We start from the raw sequence: 16,011 nt of genomic DNA, 5'->3' as shown, positions 1-16,011 counted from the left end.
ACAATCCGAATTTCAAATCTTCTTCTTTGGTTCTGATGACGATAGGAGATCCAGAGCGAGTTAAAGGTGAAGCACGAAGCCCAGGTCACCCTGTACAGAAGCTACCGTCACGGAGACCTTCCCGACATTCAGATTAAGCACAGCAGCCTCATCGCCCCGCTGCAGGCTGTGGCCCAGGTTGGTCCTCAAGCTCTGCATCTTCCGTGGGTGGATAGAAGCTGTTACAGCAGCTCCAGGGGCCTGTGCAAGGAACGTGTTTGAGGCCGCACTGTATCGTGAGTGAGGTGCGGCTTCGCCCAGACAGTGGGCTTGGTTCAGAGACCTTGATCCGGTGCCGGCTCTGCCACCTCCTGAGGCTGAGGCTTCTTTCCACAGGGCGAGGCTCCGGCGCAGCGGCCAGGGGGTAGCCCCGCCGCCGGGTCCTCGTCAGGACTCTGCTCCCAGCCACAGTGTCTTCATCTGGGGCACCAGAGAGTAAAACCTAGTTTTCTTACCGATGATGTCAGAATGCAGCGATGTGTAAAAAGTCATTGTAAACTGTCAGGTGCTGAGCCGTTTAAATCAAGGCTCACGTAGCACCCTTTTCCCGGAGCGTGGCCTCAGGAGAGGATCAGCGAACCGGTGAGCTGAGCAGTCTTCCTTCCCGGTAATTCTCTTCATAGCCGAGCACTGGGAGTGTTTTCTAAGTCGTCAGGATGTCAAAGTAGAAGTTTTCTATCTGAGTCCTTTGACAGAAACAGGATATTTATCCCCCAAAAGCCTGATGAAGATTCCTTTGACTTTCATTGAAGTGATTTTTAAATCAAAGAGTTTATGGTATATAGTGTGCTAGTTAGTGAAATAGAATGCTCTATAATTTATTGTCCCCAAGTTTCCAGTGCTAACACTGATACCAGGTATCTTTGGTTAAATTCCAAATGCTCCCCTTGTCACCGTCGGTTAAAACTTTCTGAACAGAAATGAGAACTTGAGTGGATAGGTTTGCAACAGTTTGTATTTTCAAATGAAGCTTTGATAGTTGGTAAAGTAAAGCATTTTTGCTTCAGATCCTAATTTATTTTTGTTTTGAATATTTTGCAGAGAGACCCCATCATTGCCAAGCAGCTGTTTGGCAGCCTGTTCTCTGCGATTATAAAGGAGATGGACAAGCACAAGACCAGGTCTGAGAGAAACAGCGTTACTCAGACGTTGCTCCGGGACTTCAACCACCTTCTCAGCAGCACTTCCTCCTGCTTTCCGCCCTTCGTCTCCTGTATCCAGGTAAAAGTCCGTGCAGACTTCGGACGTGCATTATCCTAACGTTGCCTCTGCACGACTATGTCATAAAACCTCATTTGTCGGGGGGCAAATGGGAGACATCTGCAAAAGTGTCAACAATAAAAAATTTAAATTAAAAAATAGACACTTCATTTGTTTCCCAAGTTCAGACACAGGGTGTTTATCAGAGGACGTGTACTCTGGTTTGGTTACCTCTTCCCAGATGGGTAGATGTCATTTATTTGTACTTAAAAACAAACATAGATGGCAGAATAATCGAAGTCAACCTTGGGGGGCGCAGGAGGCCGCCCATCGATGGCCCTCTCTCATCATTGACGTTTCTATCTCGCTCTCCCTTCCTCTCTCTGAAATCAATAAAGACATATTTTTAAAACCCAAAACCTTTTTTTTTAATGTTTCGTAGAATGAATTATTCACTTGTGAAGATGTGCAGGCTAAGCAGCTAATACACGTTTGTGGTTTCGCAGGAGATCAGCTGCCGGCACATGGACTTGCTGAGCCTCGACCCGGCGTCGGTCAGTGCCACCTGCCTGGCGAGTCTGCAGCAGCCCGTGGGCATCCGCCTCCTCGAGGAGGCCTTGCTGCACCTGGCGCCTCCAGAGCCACCGCCCAAGCGGGCCCGGGGGACGCCCCGCCTCTCTCCCGACGTTCTCCGGTGGATGGAACTTGCTAAGTAAGCTCTGTGACCCAGACGCTGTTGAGAGAACAGTTTCACCAAAGCAATACAGAAAATTCTCAACTCCCTTTTGATAGAAAACAAGCAAAGTTGATGGTGACACTGTTATAAAGTTTTTTGAAAAATCTCTCAGGTTGAGTACCATTCCGTGAGATAAGAATAGTTGCCATGACCAGGGTTATCTAGTCCACGGAAAGAGGTTAACTAAACCTGATCGTTTCTTTCACTCTCTGGTCTTTCTGGGGCATCACGCGCTGAGTTTCATTTCCTGGGAAGTGGGGCCGCAACTTACAGTTCCTAGAATTTTCACAGTTTCTGCTGCTTTGCTCTGCTGACGGGAGGGTGGTTTATCATTTTCAGCAGGATTCCAGCCTTTAGGGACAGTTTAGTCCGATTGTTTTGTTCATTTGGGGGAACTTTTCATCCTGTAGTTACGCTGTTTCGCACCATGTCTGATTTTTCCCGTGCCCGTGGTTTTGTCATAAGGGCCGTGGTTCTGAGAAGTCTGTTGCGTTAGGTTGAACGTTAGCTTGAACTTCTGTTTTCTGGCACTGACTCTAGACCTTCAAGCTCGAGGGAAAAGGAAGGAAGGGTCAGGGTGCAGGCTCCTTGCGCTTGTGCACTGTTTTCAGTCGTTTCTTTCTTTCTTCTTCGGGACTCTGAGTGCGTGAGTGAGCGAGGCATTGTGGCCGGTGCTGAGAAGAATTAAAACATGAGGTAGACATTTCTCACGGGCTCCCAAAACTAGCCACCCAGCCGGAGGTGTGTGTACTTACACACGCGTCTAACCTTAATACGAAGCGGAGGCGGTGAGGCCTCCGAGGGCCAGGGAAGTCCTAGGACAGTTCGGGGCGCGCCTGGGCTTTTGTCCCCTCTCAGGTGCACGGGGTGGGGCGGAGGGAGGCTGCAGCTGTGAGTGCGAAACAGTCTCTCCTGCGACTCATTAGTTACTGTAGTGTTTGCCTACGAATATCGTAACTGTTCTCCATAGCTATCACAATCAATGCTTTCAAAACCCCGGGGCGCTCCTTGATCGGGGCGCCCCCCGCGTGTCTGCAGGCTGTACAGGTCCATTGGGGAGTATGACGTCCTCCGGGGCATTTTCAGCAGCGAGATCGGAACCAAGCCGGCCACGCGGAGCGCGCTGCTGGAGGAAGCCAGAAGTGACTATTCGGAGGCTGCCAGGCAGTACAACCAGGTGAGGCCGTCTCCCGCCGACGCCGTTCACGGGGCACTTTCGTCCCCTGGGTGGGAAGACCGTTGGTTTTCAGTTCTGGGGCTTCGCGGTGCTTCAGCTCCACTCCTTAGATTTTCCACGAAGAGCAGAGAACGGTCTCATAATGACCAAACTGTGAAATACCGCTGTTTCTCTTGTTTTAAGAAAACATCATTGAATAAAGGAGAAAGCATTTCATAAATTACCCAGTACTGTAAAACTATAAGGTGTTTTAGTATCTGCTAGCGTTATGTAATTTCTGCTTGAGTAGATTGTCTTCTTCCGGCAAGTGGAAACTTGCGAAGAGGTAAGTGAGACTAGTTCTGGGAAGATGACTTTAGTTCAGTTTATACGTTTTCTGTTTTGAGTAGCCAGTGGCCACCCCTCGTGTAGATGTCTAGCAGATATTTGAAATTCAGGGCCTGTGACCTGTGAGCCTCCTGCAAGAGCAATTCAGGTTGTAAAATTCTCTGCAGTTTCCCGTACAGGTCCTATTTTCTAATTTTCATTCTAAGAACTTTATAACTAGTAAGTAACCTGCAGTATTGATTTAAATCTAATTATGGGTCATTTGAAGCCTCCGTTTTATTAATCGGCTTCATTGGTAAGCTCCTCCGAGAAATGGCTTTTCTTTTGTTAGGGTTTTTATGTTTATTTGTTACTCTGACCTCGCTTTGTGTGCTTCTCTCCCGTTGAGCGTTACTCTATTTTCCTTTCTCTCCCCTACCATGAACCTGAAAATGGTTGTCCTTACTACGAATGCTGCACTACCTGCATTATTTCAAATATACCTCAGTTGTAGTCTTTGGAACTTTGTAACATAATCTTAGGAACTGTTCTCTGCCAGGCTCTCAATAAACAAGAGTGGGAGGACGGCGAGCCTTCCGAAGCCGAGAAGGACTTTTGGGAGCTGGCGTCCCTCGATTGTTATAACCAGCTCGCTGAGTGGAGATCTCTGGCGTATTGCTCCACAGTCAGTGTGGACAGCAAGAATCCCCCGGATCTAAATAAAATGTGGAGCGAATCGTTTTATCAGGTGGGTAGGATTATTTTTGAAGTTGCTGAAATAAATACGTTAGATGGTCAGGCGTTCTCTAATTAATGAAGTTGCTTAAAACTTTTCAGAAATAAGGTAGTAGCTGTGCAGCATTAGGATATTTATATGACCTGTCTCCCCCCACAAGCTCCATAGTGTTGCTAAATCTCTGACCACTTTCAGCTAACCCTTTCCAAGTAAGTGGCATGCATTTAAAAATAAATATTAACATCCCTGCTATGATGACATGGAAGACTATTTTCTATAGTCTCCATACTGGTCATGGGCAGCACATGGACCAGCCCCAGTTCCTGGAGTCAGATGATCCCCCCCACTCACAAGGTCACCCCAACTCCTGGACACGGCTGCTCTCCCGGTCCCCTCACACTGCTGCTGTGTTGGCTAAGCTTAAAGATTCCTCACTTTTTCTGTAACATCTAGTTGTGTTTCAGCTAAAAGTACATAGTTCCTACTTTCTATAGAACATGTTTGTATATATTTTGTGGTTACATAGTGAGCAATGTTAGATGAACCATGTCTTAAAAATTACAGTTTTTAGGTTTGCAGTATTGAATGTAATCCCTTTGGCCCCTAAATCTTGGCCTATAAAAGTACACTAAAGCATATTATAGTGATAAAGTATTCAGGCGTACGCGAATTGGCATTCTGGAGTGACAAGTGGATTCTTGTGTCCCCAGGAGACCTACCTGCCATACATGATCCGCAGCAAGCTGAAGTTGCTGCTTCAGGGAGAGGAGGACCAGTCTCTGCTGACGTTTATCGATGAGGCTGTGAACAAGGAGCTCCAGAAGGCCGTCATCGAGCTGAACTACAGTCAGGAACTGAGTCTTCTTTATATCTTACAAAATGATATCGACAGAGCCAAATACTATATTGAAAATTGCATTCAGATTTTTATACAGGTAATACAGGCACACCAATCTGAAACGTACCATTCCTGTGGTATTTTTATTATTTTTTTTATTGACTTTTAGAGAGAGAGGAAGGGGAGGGAGAGATAGAAACATCAGTGAGAGAGAAACATCACTGATAGGTGGCCTCCTGCCCACCCCCTACTGGAGATCGAACCCACAACCAGGGTATGTGCCCTGACTGGGAATTGAACCAGCAACCTTTCGGTGCACGGGATGATGCCCGACCAACTGAGCCACGCCAGCTGGGCTTGAGAAAGTTTATTGAAGATGAAAGAATTAGCTCCTATACTTAGCAATTTACATTAGAGGATATTGTGATTTTTAAAAAGTGTAGGCAAATAGAGGCAGTGATGGGCCATTTGCATTGATTTTATTGATTGCAGTGAGCCAAAAAGTGGTTGAAAACCTAAATTATTTTTTAAAATTAAATTATTTGTTAATTTCTTGTATGATCTCATTATTAACCACACTGAGTTACATTGTGTGATGTGTTTGTATGGTAGTTGCTGTATTTCACACTTTATAGAACTATACTAAAACTTAAAGTCTTAAGTTGATTTGTTAACAATGCTAAATGCCTTTTTTCTAGAACTATTCTAGTATTGATGTGCTTTTACACAGAAGTAGACTCACCAAATTGCAGTCTGTACAAACTCTTATAGAAATTCAGGAATTCATCAGCTTCATAAGCAAACAAGGTAATTTTTTTTTAATCTAGTTATTTTTTTATTTTATAATTATGGAAACATTTTATCTGATTTTTTTGCTTAGTGGAAGTATATGTTTTTTACTGTATGGGTTAGAAACTACTTTGAGTTCATTTCACACCTCTACATTTTGAGATTATTGAAATGAATGTTTAAAATGGTCAAGCACTATTCTAGGCACTGGGGAGACACAGCCAAATAAAACAGACTGCCCAGCTTGAGGAAACATTCAAAACTGGAATAATTTCAGCCCGATATGATACCTGCTGAGGTAGACGCATGCGCAGGGCCTCATGGGAAACACAGGTGACAGAACCTGCCCTGGACTGAGGGGTGCAGAAGGCTACTGGCGGAGGAGCCTGAGCTCCCTGTGGACATGGGATAGGGGTTTGCAGAAGGCCTGCCCTACTGAATGCCTGCAGCATCCCGCCAGGTGCCGGATGCTCTGTGACCGGCTGCCGTGTGTCCTGGCCCGAGGGGAGGGAGGCTGTAGCGCTCAGAGGTGGTCTTTCTGCCACCACCAAGTGGGTTTTATCCTGGGGCCCATAGGAGGCCACCCAGAGCCAAAAGGAAAGAGTACTTAATTCCTTGTAAATCTGAATTTTAATTTTTGTCCTAAATAATTAAAAATAATATTAAAGACATTTTTCAGAGTACTAATAATTTATTAAGTGATTTGTATTTTCCAGGAGCTATGTTAATCCCTTTTTTCTATATTATCTAGTTTCTGTAACAGCTTTATGAGATGAAGATTCTTTCTCCTTGTTTGATAGAGGCTTAAAGATTAAGTAATTTTCCCGCACTGTTAAAGTGAAAGATCCAATTTTGAACCCAGAACTGTCTGATTTAAGCTTGTGTTCTTAACCGCTTACTTTCCACCAACAGAAAGAAAGAAAACTAAAGCTTTAAACATTAGCAATGTGAAATTTCAATTTTATAATTAATTATTATGAAACCCTTTTCCAAAACTCTTTGTTACTGGATAGCCCCCTGAGTCGGAGGGGGGCTGCCCTCTCCTCGGTTCTTGTCACTCTCCCAAGAAAGATTTTAGACGAGTGACAGACAGCAGTGTTGAAGCAAAGCAAGCAAATTTATTAAGAGTACTTTTGGCATAAAGCTCAAGTGGGCAGCTGAGCTAGTCTGAGCGCACTGCCCAGTGGGGTTCTAGGGGTTTTATACCCTTCCCCTATAGGTTTCAAAATTCCCCTGCTGGGTATCTTGGGTAGCAGGCTAGTTTCAAAGTCTCCCTCTACATTGTTGTGGCTTGTCTCAGAATGTTTGTACATACACCTGATCATCTTGTTTGGCAAGTCCTAAGGCAGCTGACTTCTTTGTTTAGTGGGTGAGAAAAACTCCCCTTCTTCCCCCCCTCCTCCGTCCAGCAGCTGTCTTTCCTGCCTAACATCCCCCAAGTGATACCATTCAAATGACCCCAGGCTTTATTTGTCTTGGGTTTAGTTGGCACAAATGGCATTAATTGGGTCTCTGTTCTCTATCTCCCTGACCAGGGTGAATTTTGCTAAGCATTCTCTGGTTACGGAGGAGGGTATAAACCATTCGCTCTCAAGTGACCTTGGTTGGGGAGATAAGATCTTGGCGATTCCCAAGCTGCTGCAAACGGCCCAGACTGTCCTTGTTTGATTTTCTTACCTCAGTTTCCCCATTCCACTCGCCCAGGAATTTTTCTAGCTTCTTACTGCCCTGCCACACCTTGAAGTCAGATAGCTTTGGATATTATTATTATCATTTAGCCTTGTGCGCACCAGGGCCTGGGGCAGTGTTCCATATTAGGCACAACCACGCACCGCTAGCCTAAGTGATGAATATTCTCATGAATGGCGTAGACAGAGACTGTAAGGAGCCCTGTCCCAATTCAGAACAGGTTTTGCCAAGATGTCTGGTAGCAACCCAGTGAGAACCTTTTTAGCTGTCAGTGCTGTTTTGATTTGGAATGTGGGTGAAGTAGACCTTTGCTAAAAGTAAAAAATTGTATGTTTATTTCCCCACTTTATATTCTTAAGAAATTGAGTTTTAACGCCAGGATATATTAGGTTTAGTATGGTAACTTCCTGCTGTGAAAGAAGAGACAAAATTTTCTAATTTGGACAATACATTTAAATTAAGTTTCCATGTAGTAATGACAGCCCTGCATTGTACGTTGGTCTTGTCATTGAGCTGTGGATGTAACCGTCCTCTGATATTGTTTTTAGGTAATTTATCATCTCTAGTTCCCCTTAAGAGACTTCTAAGAACCTGGACAAACAGATATCCAGATGCTAAAATGGACCCCTTGAACATCTGGGATGACATTATCACAAATCGGTAAGATGGGATCCTGTTGAGTTGAATATGAATTATTTTCTGAAATTGCCAGAACTGTTTTTCTCTGAGACTGTGGTTTAGAAAAATGTGGGTTTGAATCTAGTGTAAGTTTCCTTATCTTGCCAATTTTCCATTTAAGTTGTTCTAACAAAACTCACCACGTCAGCAATATATCCCCTGTCCCCTGTGGGGAAACGCTGCCCACTCACTTTGAATTCACCTCGCGCGAGGTGGTCTGGCAGCGAGAGAGGGCAAGGGGGCCGCAGGGCAGTCGTCCAGGTGCGTCTGTCCCAGGGCTGAATGTTAGGTGGTGATACAGCAGCAAAGGAAACACTGCTTAATGATTTTTTAGGATTCTGTTTTTATATCTTGCCTCCTGCCTCCCAACTCTATTATGTAATTTTATATATATATATATATATATATATATATATTTAACATTGTCCCCCATAGTCCTTAAGCTCTGCTCATTTTTATTAAGTCTTTTTCTCTCTTCTTCAGGTCGGTTCATTACTATTGATCTGTCTTCAGGTTCACTGTCATTTTCTCTGTTATCTTCATTCCTCTTTAAATTTTGTTTAGTGAATGTTTTATTTCAGGTATTTTTTCATTTGTAAAATTTCCTTTTGGTTCATTTTATACTCTCTACTGAGATATCTACCTTTTCATTTGTTTCATGTGTATTTGTCTTTATTTCTTGTACCATAGTGAAAATGACGTCTTTAAAGTCCTTCCCGGAATGATCGTTCCAACACCTGGGTCATTTTAAAGTTGGCGCCTGGACCGTCTCCCACTGAGCACTGATACAGTTTCCTGGGTCTTTGTGTATCAATTAATTTTAGAGTGCGCCTTAGAAATTACGAGTATTATCTTGTGTAGACTCTGAGTTCTTCTCTAAACCTCAGCAGAATGTATATTATAGGATCCCACTTGGATCTGGGTAGTAGACTCTCTTGCCTTCGTCTGTTGGTTCGATTTCAGTTCAGTTTTCAAGCCTTTCCTTCAGCGTGTGGAGCCAGCCCTGCACACGCGTCCTTCCCGGGTGGGCCGGGACCTGTGCGGCGTCACGTCCAGGACCGAAGGCTCCCAGCTCTGGCTCTCTCCCCTCCGGGATTCCCTTTGCAATCTTTGGTCTGCCCAGGCTCCTTTCACACTTCTCCACACACAGTACAAGAGAGTTTCTGTCAGAGTCTTAGCCGCTCAGGCCGCTGACCACCCGCAACTATTGTTACCCTCGTGGCAAAACTAGGCCTGGTAGTGTCCTCATGTCAAAGATTTCTTTCATGAGGCGTTCTCATTTTTCCTTGTTTTGTGTAGATGTTTCTTCCTCAGCAAAATAGAGGAGAAGCTCACTGTTTGCCCAGATGACTCTAGTATGAGCTTGGATGGCGATGCAGAGCCCAGGGAGGAGGTGGAGGTGCGGGAGCCGCAGGAGGACGTCAGCTCCCTGGTTAAGAGCTGCAAGTTTGCCATGAAAATGAAGATGGTCGAGAGCGCGCGAAAGCAGGTCGGTGCCCACAGTCATGTCCTCTGCTGCGTCGCAGAATTTTCTTAAATTAGCTTTTTTTTTTTTTTTTTTAGCTTTTCTTTAAAATCTGAATCTTAAAGGTAATTCAGTAGTTAGCAGTTGTTTCTCTTTGTAAGAAAATAAACTAAAGAAACTCTTACTTCTATACTTGCTAATCATTTCAAAGTAATTATTTTCTGTTATTGAAAAAGGAAATGAGATTAATATCAGGTTTGATCCCCTTCAGCAAAATGAAGGCTTGCCAGTTAGTTACAAACTGTATTTAGGGTTAGTTTGTGGAGTTCTGTCATTTGATAGTAAGATTCTTTCTTAATATGTAAGTATGCTTGCCCGGCCGGCGTGGCTCAGGGGCTGAGCACTGACCGAGGAACAGAGAGGTCCCCGGTTCGATTCCCGATCAGGGCACATGCCCAGGTTGCGGGCTCGATCCCCAGTAGGGGGCCCGCAGGAGGCAGCCGATCCGTGACTCTCTCATCATTGATGTTTCTCTCTCTCTCTCCCTCTCCCTTCCTCTCTCTGAAATCAATAAAAACATATTTAATAAATAAATAAGTAAATAAAAGACACTGAATTGCATACAATACATGTGAATTATATCCACATGGTAAGTAAAAAGACATTTAATTTAAGCTAAGGAGATGGATTAGCTGCCCGAAGGTGAATTGGGTCATGCATAAAGGAAACCAGGCTGATTAACCAAAAACTTTTGCAAGACACTTTTATTTCTACAATTACATTCATGTCATTGTACTACTTTCTGTCTTCTGTTACACAGAACAATTTCTCCCTTGCCATGAAACTCCTGAAGGACCTGCACAAAGAGTCAAAGACCAGAGCGGACTGGCTGGCGCGATGGGTTCACAGCTACTGTCGGCTCAGCCACGGCCGGAGCCAGAGCCAGCGTTGTCCCGAGCAGATCCTGACCGTGCTGAAGACAGTCTCCTTGCTGGGTGTGAGGCTCCTCTATCTATACAGGCCTGAGAATGCTGGTTCATGTCATATCTCTGCGTCTTCTGAAATGATTATTTGTGTTGCTTCATCTGGCATTTGGGAATTAAGCCTTGGTGATTTTGTTAGCTAGTTGGGGCCAAAGATACTTTGCAGTTTAGTGCTGCCCTTGACCATGACACTGGGAGCTTTTGTTTCTGTGTCTACAAAGTAGAATTGAAAGTAAAAGTTCTTTTTAGTAGTTAGTGAGCCTAATAGTTTAATTATTTTGAAAAGTTTATGTTTACGTATAAGAATTACCTTGTGAAAAAAATGAAGACATAAAAAGCTTTTCTCTCCCTCAGGTCTTCTCTTTTCCTAACAGTATAACTTTTAAGACTCAGGGAGGAAACGCAGAACGATGACACTTGAATGAAAGTCAGTCCGTGTTTTAAATGTTCAGCCTCTGTGTGTTCAGATACGGTCACTGCTCGTGTTGGTTCAAGACCCCTGACCAGTGTCTGAAGTAGTGTCTTATCACATCAAGATTTATTTTAGTTAATTCCTTAATAGAAAACAACTTAGACACTGCGAATTTCTTTCTTTTTTTTTTTTTTTTTAATTTATGGTATTCATTTACTTCTGAAAGAAATCTCATGTGAGCCTGTGTGTGTGGTTTTTGTTGTGTTTTAATCCAACAGGTGAGAACACACCAAGCTACTCAAGCACTAACCCTTTGGGTCTCCGTGACCGCAACGTGCTCTTGGGCACGACTTACCGCATCATGGCGAACGCTCTCAGCAGCGAGCCGAGCTGCCTTGCTGAGATTGAGGAGAGCAAGGCCCGAAGAATCTTGGAACTTTCTGGGTCCAGCTCGGAGAATGTGGAAAAGGTAATGTTTATTGCGAGCATGAGCTTTTCACATCTGCATGTTGTGCATCCTTAATGTGCAACCTTCAGCTTCGTGAGAGAAATGATGGGGAGAGGGCAGAGTCAGGGCGGTGGGCTTGCCCCCACCATGGTCACATCGTAATTACAGCTCAGTGACAGAAGGATCATCTGAACCACCTGAAACTTTGCTGAACAGAATTCCTGTCACTAAGGAGCACTTTTGGTCATCTCGCCGTGACCCACCTCCCTGTAGTTGTGCAGCTTCGCCTTCTTCCCCCACAGTGTCACCAACGCCTACGTAGGGCACGGGCCCCGAGGCGCCAACCCCCATCTCTCTAAGTTCCCGACAGGCTGCATGACCCACAGGGACTTGGGTGCCTGCTCTGTGTGACCGCAGACCGCCTGGCCCACACCTGGCTTACTCGTCTTTGGTTGGTTGTATTTTATACGCTCAGGACCTCACTCTATCACAGTCAGGGCAGACTGTCCCTTCCCACATGGCCAGCTTTCTCCATCTGTCACTTTATGACTAATGGACCGCAGGTCGTCTTCCTGGATCATCACAAGTAGAAAACAGAGTTTTCCCAAAGCTTCGGTCACACAGACAGGTGTTCTGGGCCCTCTGCGTTCCAGGTGGCCGCGGGGCTGTACCAGAGAGCATTTTGTTACCTGTCGGAGGCCGTGCGGGTAGCCGAGGGGGGAGCCGGGCCTTCCAGTGGGGACCAGCAGCCCGCAGCCGGGGTGGCCGATGCCCACATGACGCTGGTGGTTTTCTGTGACCAGCAGCTGCGCAAGCAGGAAGAGTCTGCGTCAGGTGAGTCACAAGAGAAAAAGAAGCTGCGTCACTTCATGTGAATGTGAAATGTTGAGAATTCCGTACACGCTCTTGGTTTCCTACTTGTGTGTTGGTTTTAAGTGAGAAAAGTCTTGCCTCTCTGAGAAGGAATGACATCTCCAGGCAGCACGGCCTGCTTAGCTTCTGGCCTGGAGCCACGCTGTCTTCTGTCTTTCCATTCATTTCTTTTACACTTTCTTTTTTTTTAAATACTGAGTGGGATTGGGATTGGTATGTCTTTTTCTCTCTTTATAAATATGTTTTTGTTGATTTCAAAAACAGAGGAAGGGAGAGGGAGAGATAGAAACATCAGTGACCGGCTGCCTCCTGCACGCCCCCTACTGGGGATCGAGCCCGAAACCCGGGCATGCGCCCTGACCAGGAATCGAACCGTGATCTCCTGGTTCATGGGTCAGTGCTCAACCGCTGAGCCACACCAGCCAGGCTACACTCTCATTTTCTGCTGGTGGCTTTGGTGTTCTCAGCTCTGTATTCTGACTCCTGCTCCTGGGATAACTTCAGTAGCCAGCGGCTGCCCTGTGTTCCCAGCCCAGAAAGCAAACTGCCTCTGCAGGTTGGGTAACTCAGCAGGAAAGCTCAGCTTCGAGATAGAAACTTTTCCATATTGTCCAAAACTGCTTCTGCTGTTTGTTGATTTAAAGTAGTTGTTAGAGGGAAAACCAACAAGAAACAATGACATTCCACAAAACATAAGCCAGAAGGGGAGCCTAGAATTGCGCGTTAAATGTATAATTTGTGTTCGTGGATGTACTGACTGTTCCCATCCCTCCCGTGTCAGTCACCGAGTCTGAGGAGCTGCAGACGTACCCGGCCCTCGTGGTGGACGGGATGCTGAAGGCTCTAAGGCTGCACTCCGAGGAGGCCCGGCTGAGGTTCCCCAGGCTCCTGCAGATCATAGAGCAGTTTCCAGAGGAGACCCTGAGCCTCATGACAAGAGAGGTAGTGTCTTCAGTCCACAGAACTTAGGGACGTGCTCCTGTTTGCATCCAGACCCCTGAATACGCACGATGCACGTATTTCAGCTTTTCCCAATAGGCCCGGAATTGTGTTACTTCCCAAGACCACCATGTAACTTAAAACTGTGCAGAGGAGGAATCACCCTTGCCCACTGTCCTCAGTGGATGGCGATTACACTGTGTCCGAACAAGGACCCCAAGGAATAGGGGAGGAGGTATATTTGGGACAGAGATGGGAATTTTCTCTGCGGTGCAGTTTACTGTCCGTAAAGGCAGAGCTGTGTCTGTAACATCTGCTGACGCCTATGCTCAGTGTACTGCTTAGGCCAGGGAGGAAGAAGTACATCTCAGCGGCATCCCAGCCCCAGGACCGCAGTGCCCGCCAGCAGCACCCCACCCCAGGGACCGCAGTGCCCGCCAGCAGCACCCCACCCCAGGGACCACAGTGCCCGCCAGCAGCACCCCACCCCAGGGACCGCAGTGCCCGCCAGCAGCACCCCACCCCAGGGACCGCAGTGCCCGCCAGCAGCACCCCACCCCAGGGACCGCAGTGCCCGCCAGCAGCACCCCACCCCAGGGACCGCAGTGCCCACCAGCAGCATCCCACCCCAGGACCGCAGTGCCCGCCAGCAGCACCCCACCCCAGGACCGCAGTGCCCGCCAGCAGCACCCCACCCCAGGGATCACAGTGCCCGCCAGCAGCATCCCACCCCAGGGACCGCAGTGCCCGCCAGCAGCATCCCACCCCAGGGACCGCAGTGCCCACCAGGGGCATCCCACCCCAGGGACCGCAGTGCCCGCCAGCGGCATCCCACCCCAGGGACCGCAGTGCCCACCAGGGGCATCCCACCCCAGGGACCGCAGTGCCCGCCAGCAGCATCCCACCCCAGGGATCACAGTGCCCGCCAGCAGCATCCCACCCCAGGGACCGCAGTGCCCACCAGCAGCACCCCACTCCAGGGATCACAGTGCCCGCCAGCAGCACCCCACCCCAGGGACCGCAGTGCCTGCCAGCAGCACCCCACCCCAGGGACCGCAATGCCCGCCAGGGGCACCATGTTCGGAGGGACCCTGAGGTGTATGAATTCACAGCGAGCAGCTAGTGTGCAGGCACATGGAAGCAGCCTGCAGTCCCCCATGTGTCCTGTCACCAGCTCCTGTGCCCCTGCTGTGCTCACCCCACACAAGGCTCTGTCTTCCTGCTGCCTTTTCGACAGTTGGGCCACGTCTGTAAACAGTGAACAGCCATCTGGAAGGCTCCTTAATCACATTTATAGATGTTTCACTGGAAAATAGGCCAACTTTGAGTTGATAATACAGCAGTTCAAAAACAGTGACATAATCCTCTGTTATGTACACAGCAAGTATTTGCTTGTTTGTTTTTAATATGTCTTTATTGATTTCAGAGAGAGGAAGGGAGAGGGGGAGAGAGAGAGAGAGAAACATCAATGATGATTGATCGGCTGCCTCCTGCACGCCCCCCACTGGGGATCGAGCCCGCAACCCAGCATGTGCCCTGACTGGGAATCGAACCCCGATCTCCTGGATCCTCGGTCGATGCTCAACCTCTGAGCCACGCCCAGCCGGGCTATACTTTTTATATTGGGCAAGTTACTTTTATAATAAAACAATGTTTAACGTTTTACTCGTTACTAAGCCGCAGTCTCTGTGTTTCAGATTTCTTCCATCCCTTGCTGGCAGTTCATTGGCTGGATCAGCCACTTGGTGGCCTTACTGGACAAAGAGGAAGCGGTGGCCGTCCAGCACACCGTGGAGGAGATCGCCGACCACTACCCGCAGGCGATCGTCTACCCGTTTATCATTAGCAGTGAAAGCTATTCCTTCAAAGACACTTCCGCTGGTCGTAAGAATAAGGAGTTTGTGGCAAGGTGATATTGCAGGGAAATTAGGTTGATTTCTACGGTAGTTAAATACTGCAGTTTATAAAAAATGTGTATGGTAAAAGCAAACACGTGGAAGCTTAGGTTTGTCTTCAAGTTAATCAGAGCTTTCACCGGAGCACAAAAGATCTTAGATATCTTTGTTAAATGTATCTACCCTGGGTGTGTGATTTGTTGTAGAATTTCTTTCCTTTTTAAATTACATTTCATCTTAGAATGTTATTCATGAGATGTTCTGCCCTTATGCGAATAGCAACCTGTTGGTTAGAACAGGCTGGATGAAATGCTTTTTGAAGTCGGCTCTTGAGAAATTCTTCTTTAATTGAAAATATGCAGGGAGCCCCTCTTCTTAATTAGGGTTCAGTAGGCTGCCTGAGGCGCCACTCCTCATTTCTCCAGTTGATGAACGTGGAGACAGAACCGGCAGTGGCGTCTTACTTTGCAACAATACTTGATAAATGTGAGGTGTCCTAGCGGGCATTCTGTCAGAAGCTGTGTTGTTGTTGTTATGAGCTGATTTGCTGTATTATTTAGTGTTTTGTTTCTGAGAAGACAACAAAGACTTGGGCCCAGCCGTTGTCACGGCCTGTCAGCCGGGTCCACTGCAGCGGGATCAGTTTAAAAGAAAGAAAGGGAACAGTTTTAAAAATGTGTTGAGAAAGTGGCCTTTTCTTTCATACGGTAACTTCAGAACTGTGTTTATCAAATCGTATATATCAAAATGTTGACGTTATTTGCGAGGAGATTTGCTTCTGTCTTACCTCCCTGAGAATCGCTCTCTG

General features: G+C 46.7%; 1 protein-coding gene across 1 annotated transcript in view; it reads left to right on the top strand.

Moving 5' to 3' along the window:
* Window positions 1–16,011, top strand: part of PRKDC (protein kinase, DNA-activated, catalytic subunit) — an 84,895-nt gene that overhangs the window by 59,107 nt on the left and 9,777 nt on the right. Inside the window, exons 61-74 of the mRNA XM_087825259.1 lie at window positions 46–177; window positions 1,081–1,260; window positions 1,746–1,951; window positions 3,014–3,152; window positions 4,018–4,206; window positions 4,905–5,129; window positions 5,731–5,839; window positions 8,059–8,170; window positions 9,488–9,677; window positions 10,474–10,648; window positions 11,327–11,517; window positions 12,150–12,330; window positions 13,151–13,311; window positions 15,006–15,217. Coding sequence (XP_087681385.1) covers window positions 46–177; window positions 1,081–1,260; window positions 1,746–1,951; window positions 3,014–3,152; window positions 4,018–4,206; window positions 4,905–5,129; window positions 5,731–5,839; window positions 8,059–8,170; window positions 9,488–9,677; window positions 10,474–10,648; window positions 11,327–11,517; window positions 12,150–12,330; window positions 13,151–13,311; window positions 15,006–15,217 — 2,402 coding nt within the window. The remainder of the gene's footprint in view (window positions 1–45; window positions 178–1,080; window positions 1,261–1,745; window positions 1,952–3,013; window positions 3,153–4,017; window positions 4,207–4,904; window positions 5,130–5,730; window positions 5,840–8,058; window positions 8,171–9,487; window positions 9,678–10,473; window positions 10,649–11,326; window positions 11,518–12,149; window positions 12,331–13,150; window positions 13,312–15,005; window positions 15,218–16,011) is intronic.

Source organism: Miniopterus natalensis, chromosome 16 (genome assembly GCF_054644295.1).
Source record: "Miniopterus natalensis isolate mMinNat1 chromosome 16, mMinNat1.hap1, whole genome shotgun sequence".
NCBI classification, from domain to species: Eukaryota; Metazoa; Chordata; class Mammalia; order Chiroptera; family Miniopteridae; genus Miniopterus; species Miniopterus natalensis.
The sequence above is the reverse complement of the archived record's forward strand: the minus strand, read 5'-3'. Positions and strand labels throughout refer to the sequence as shown.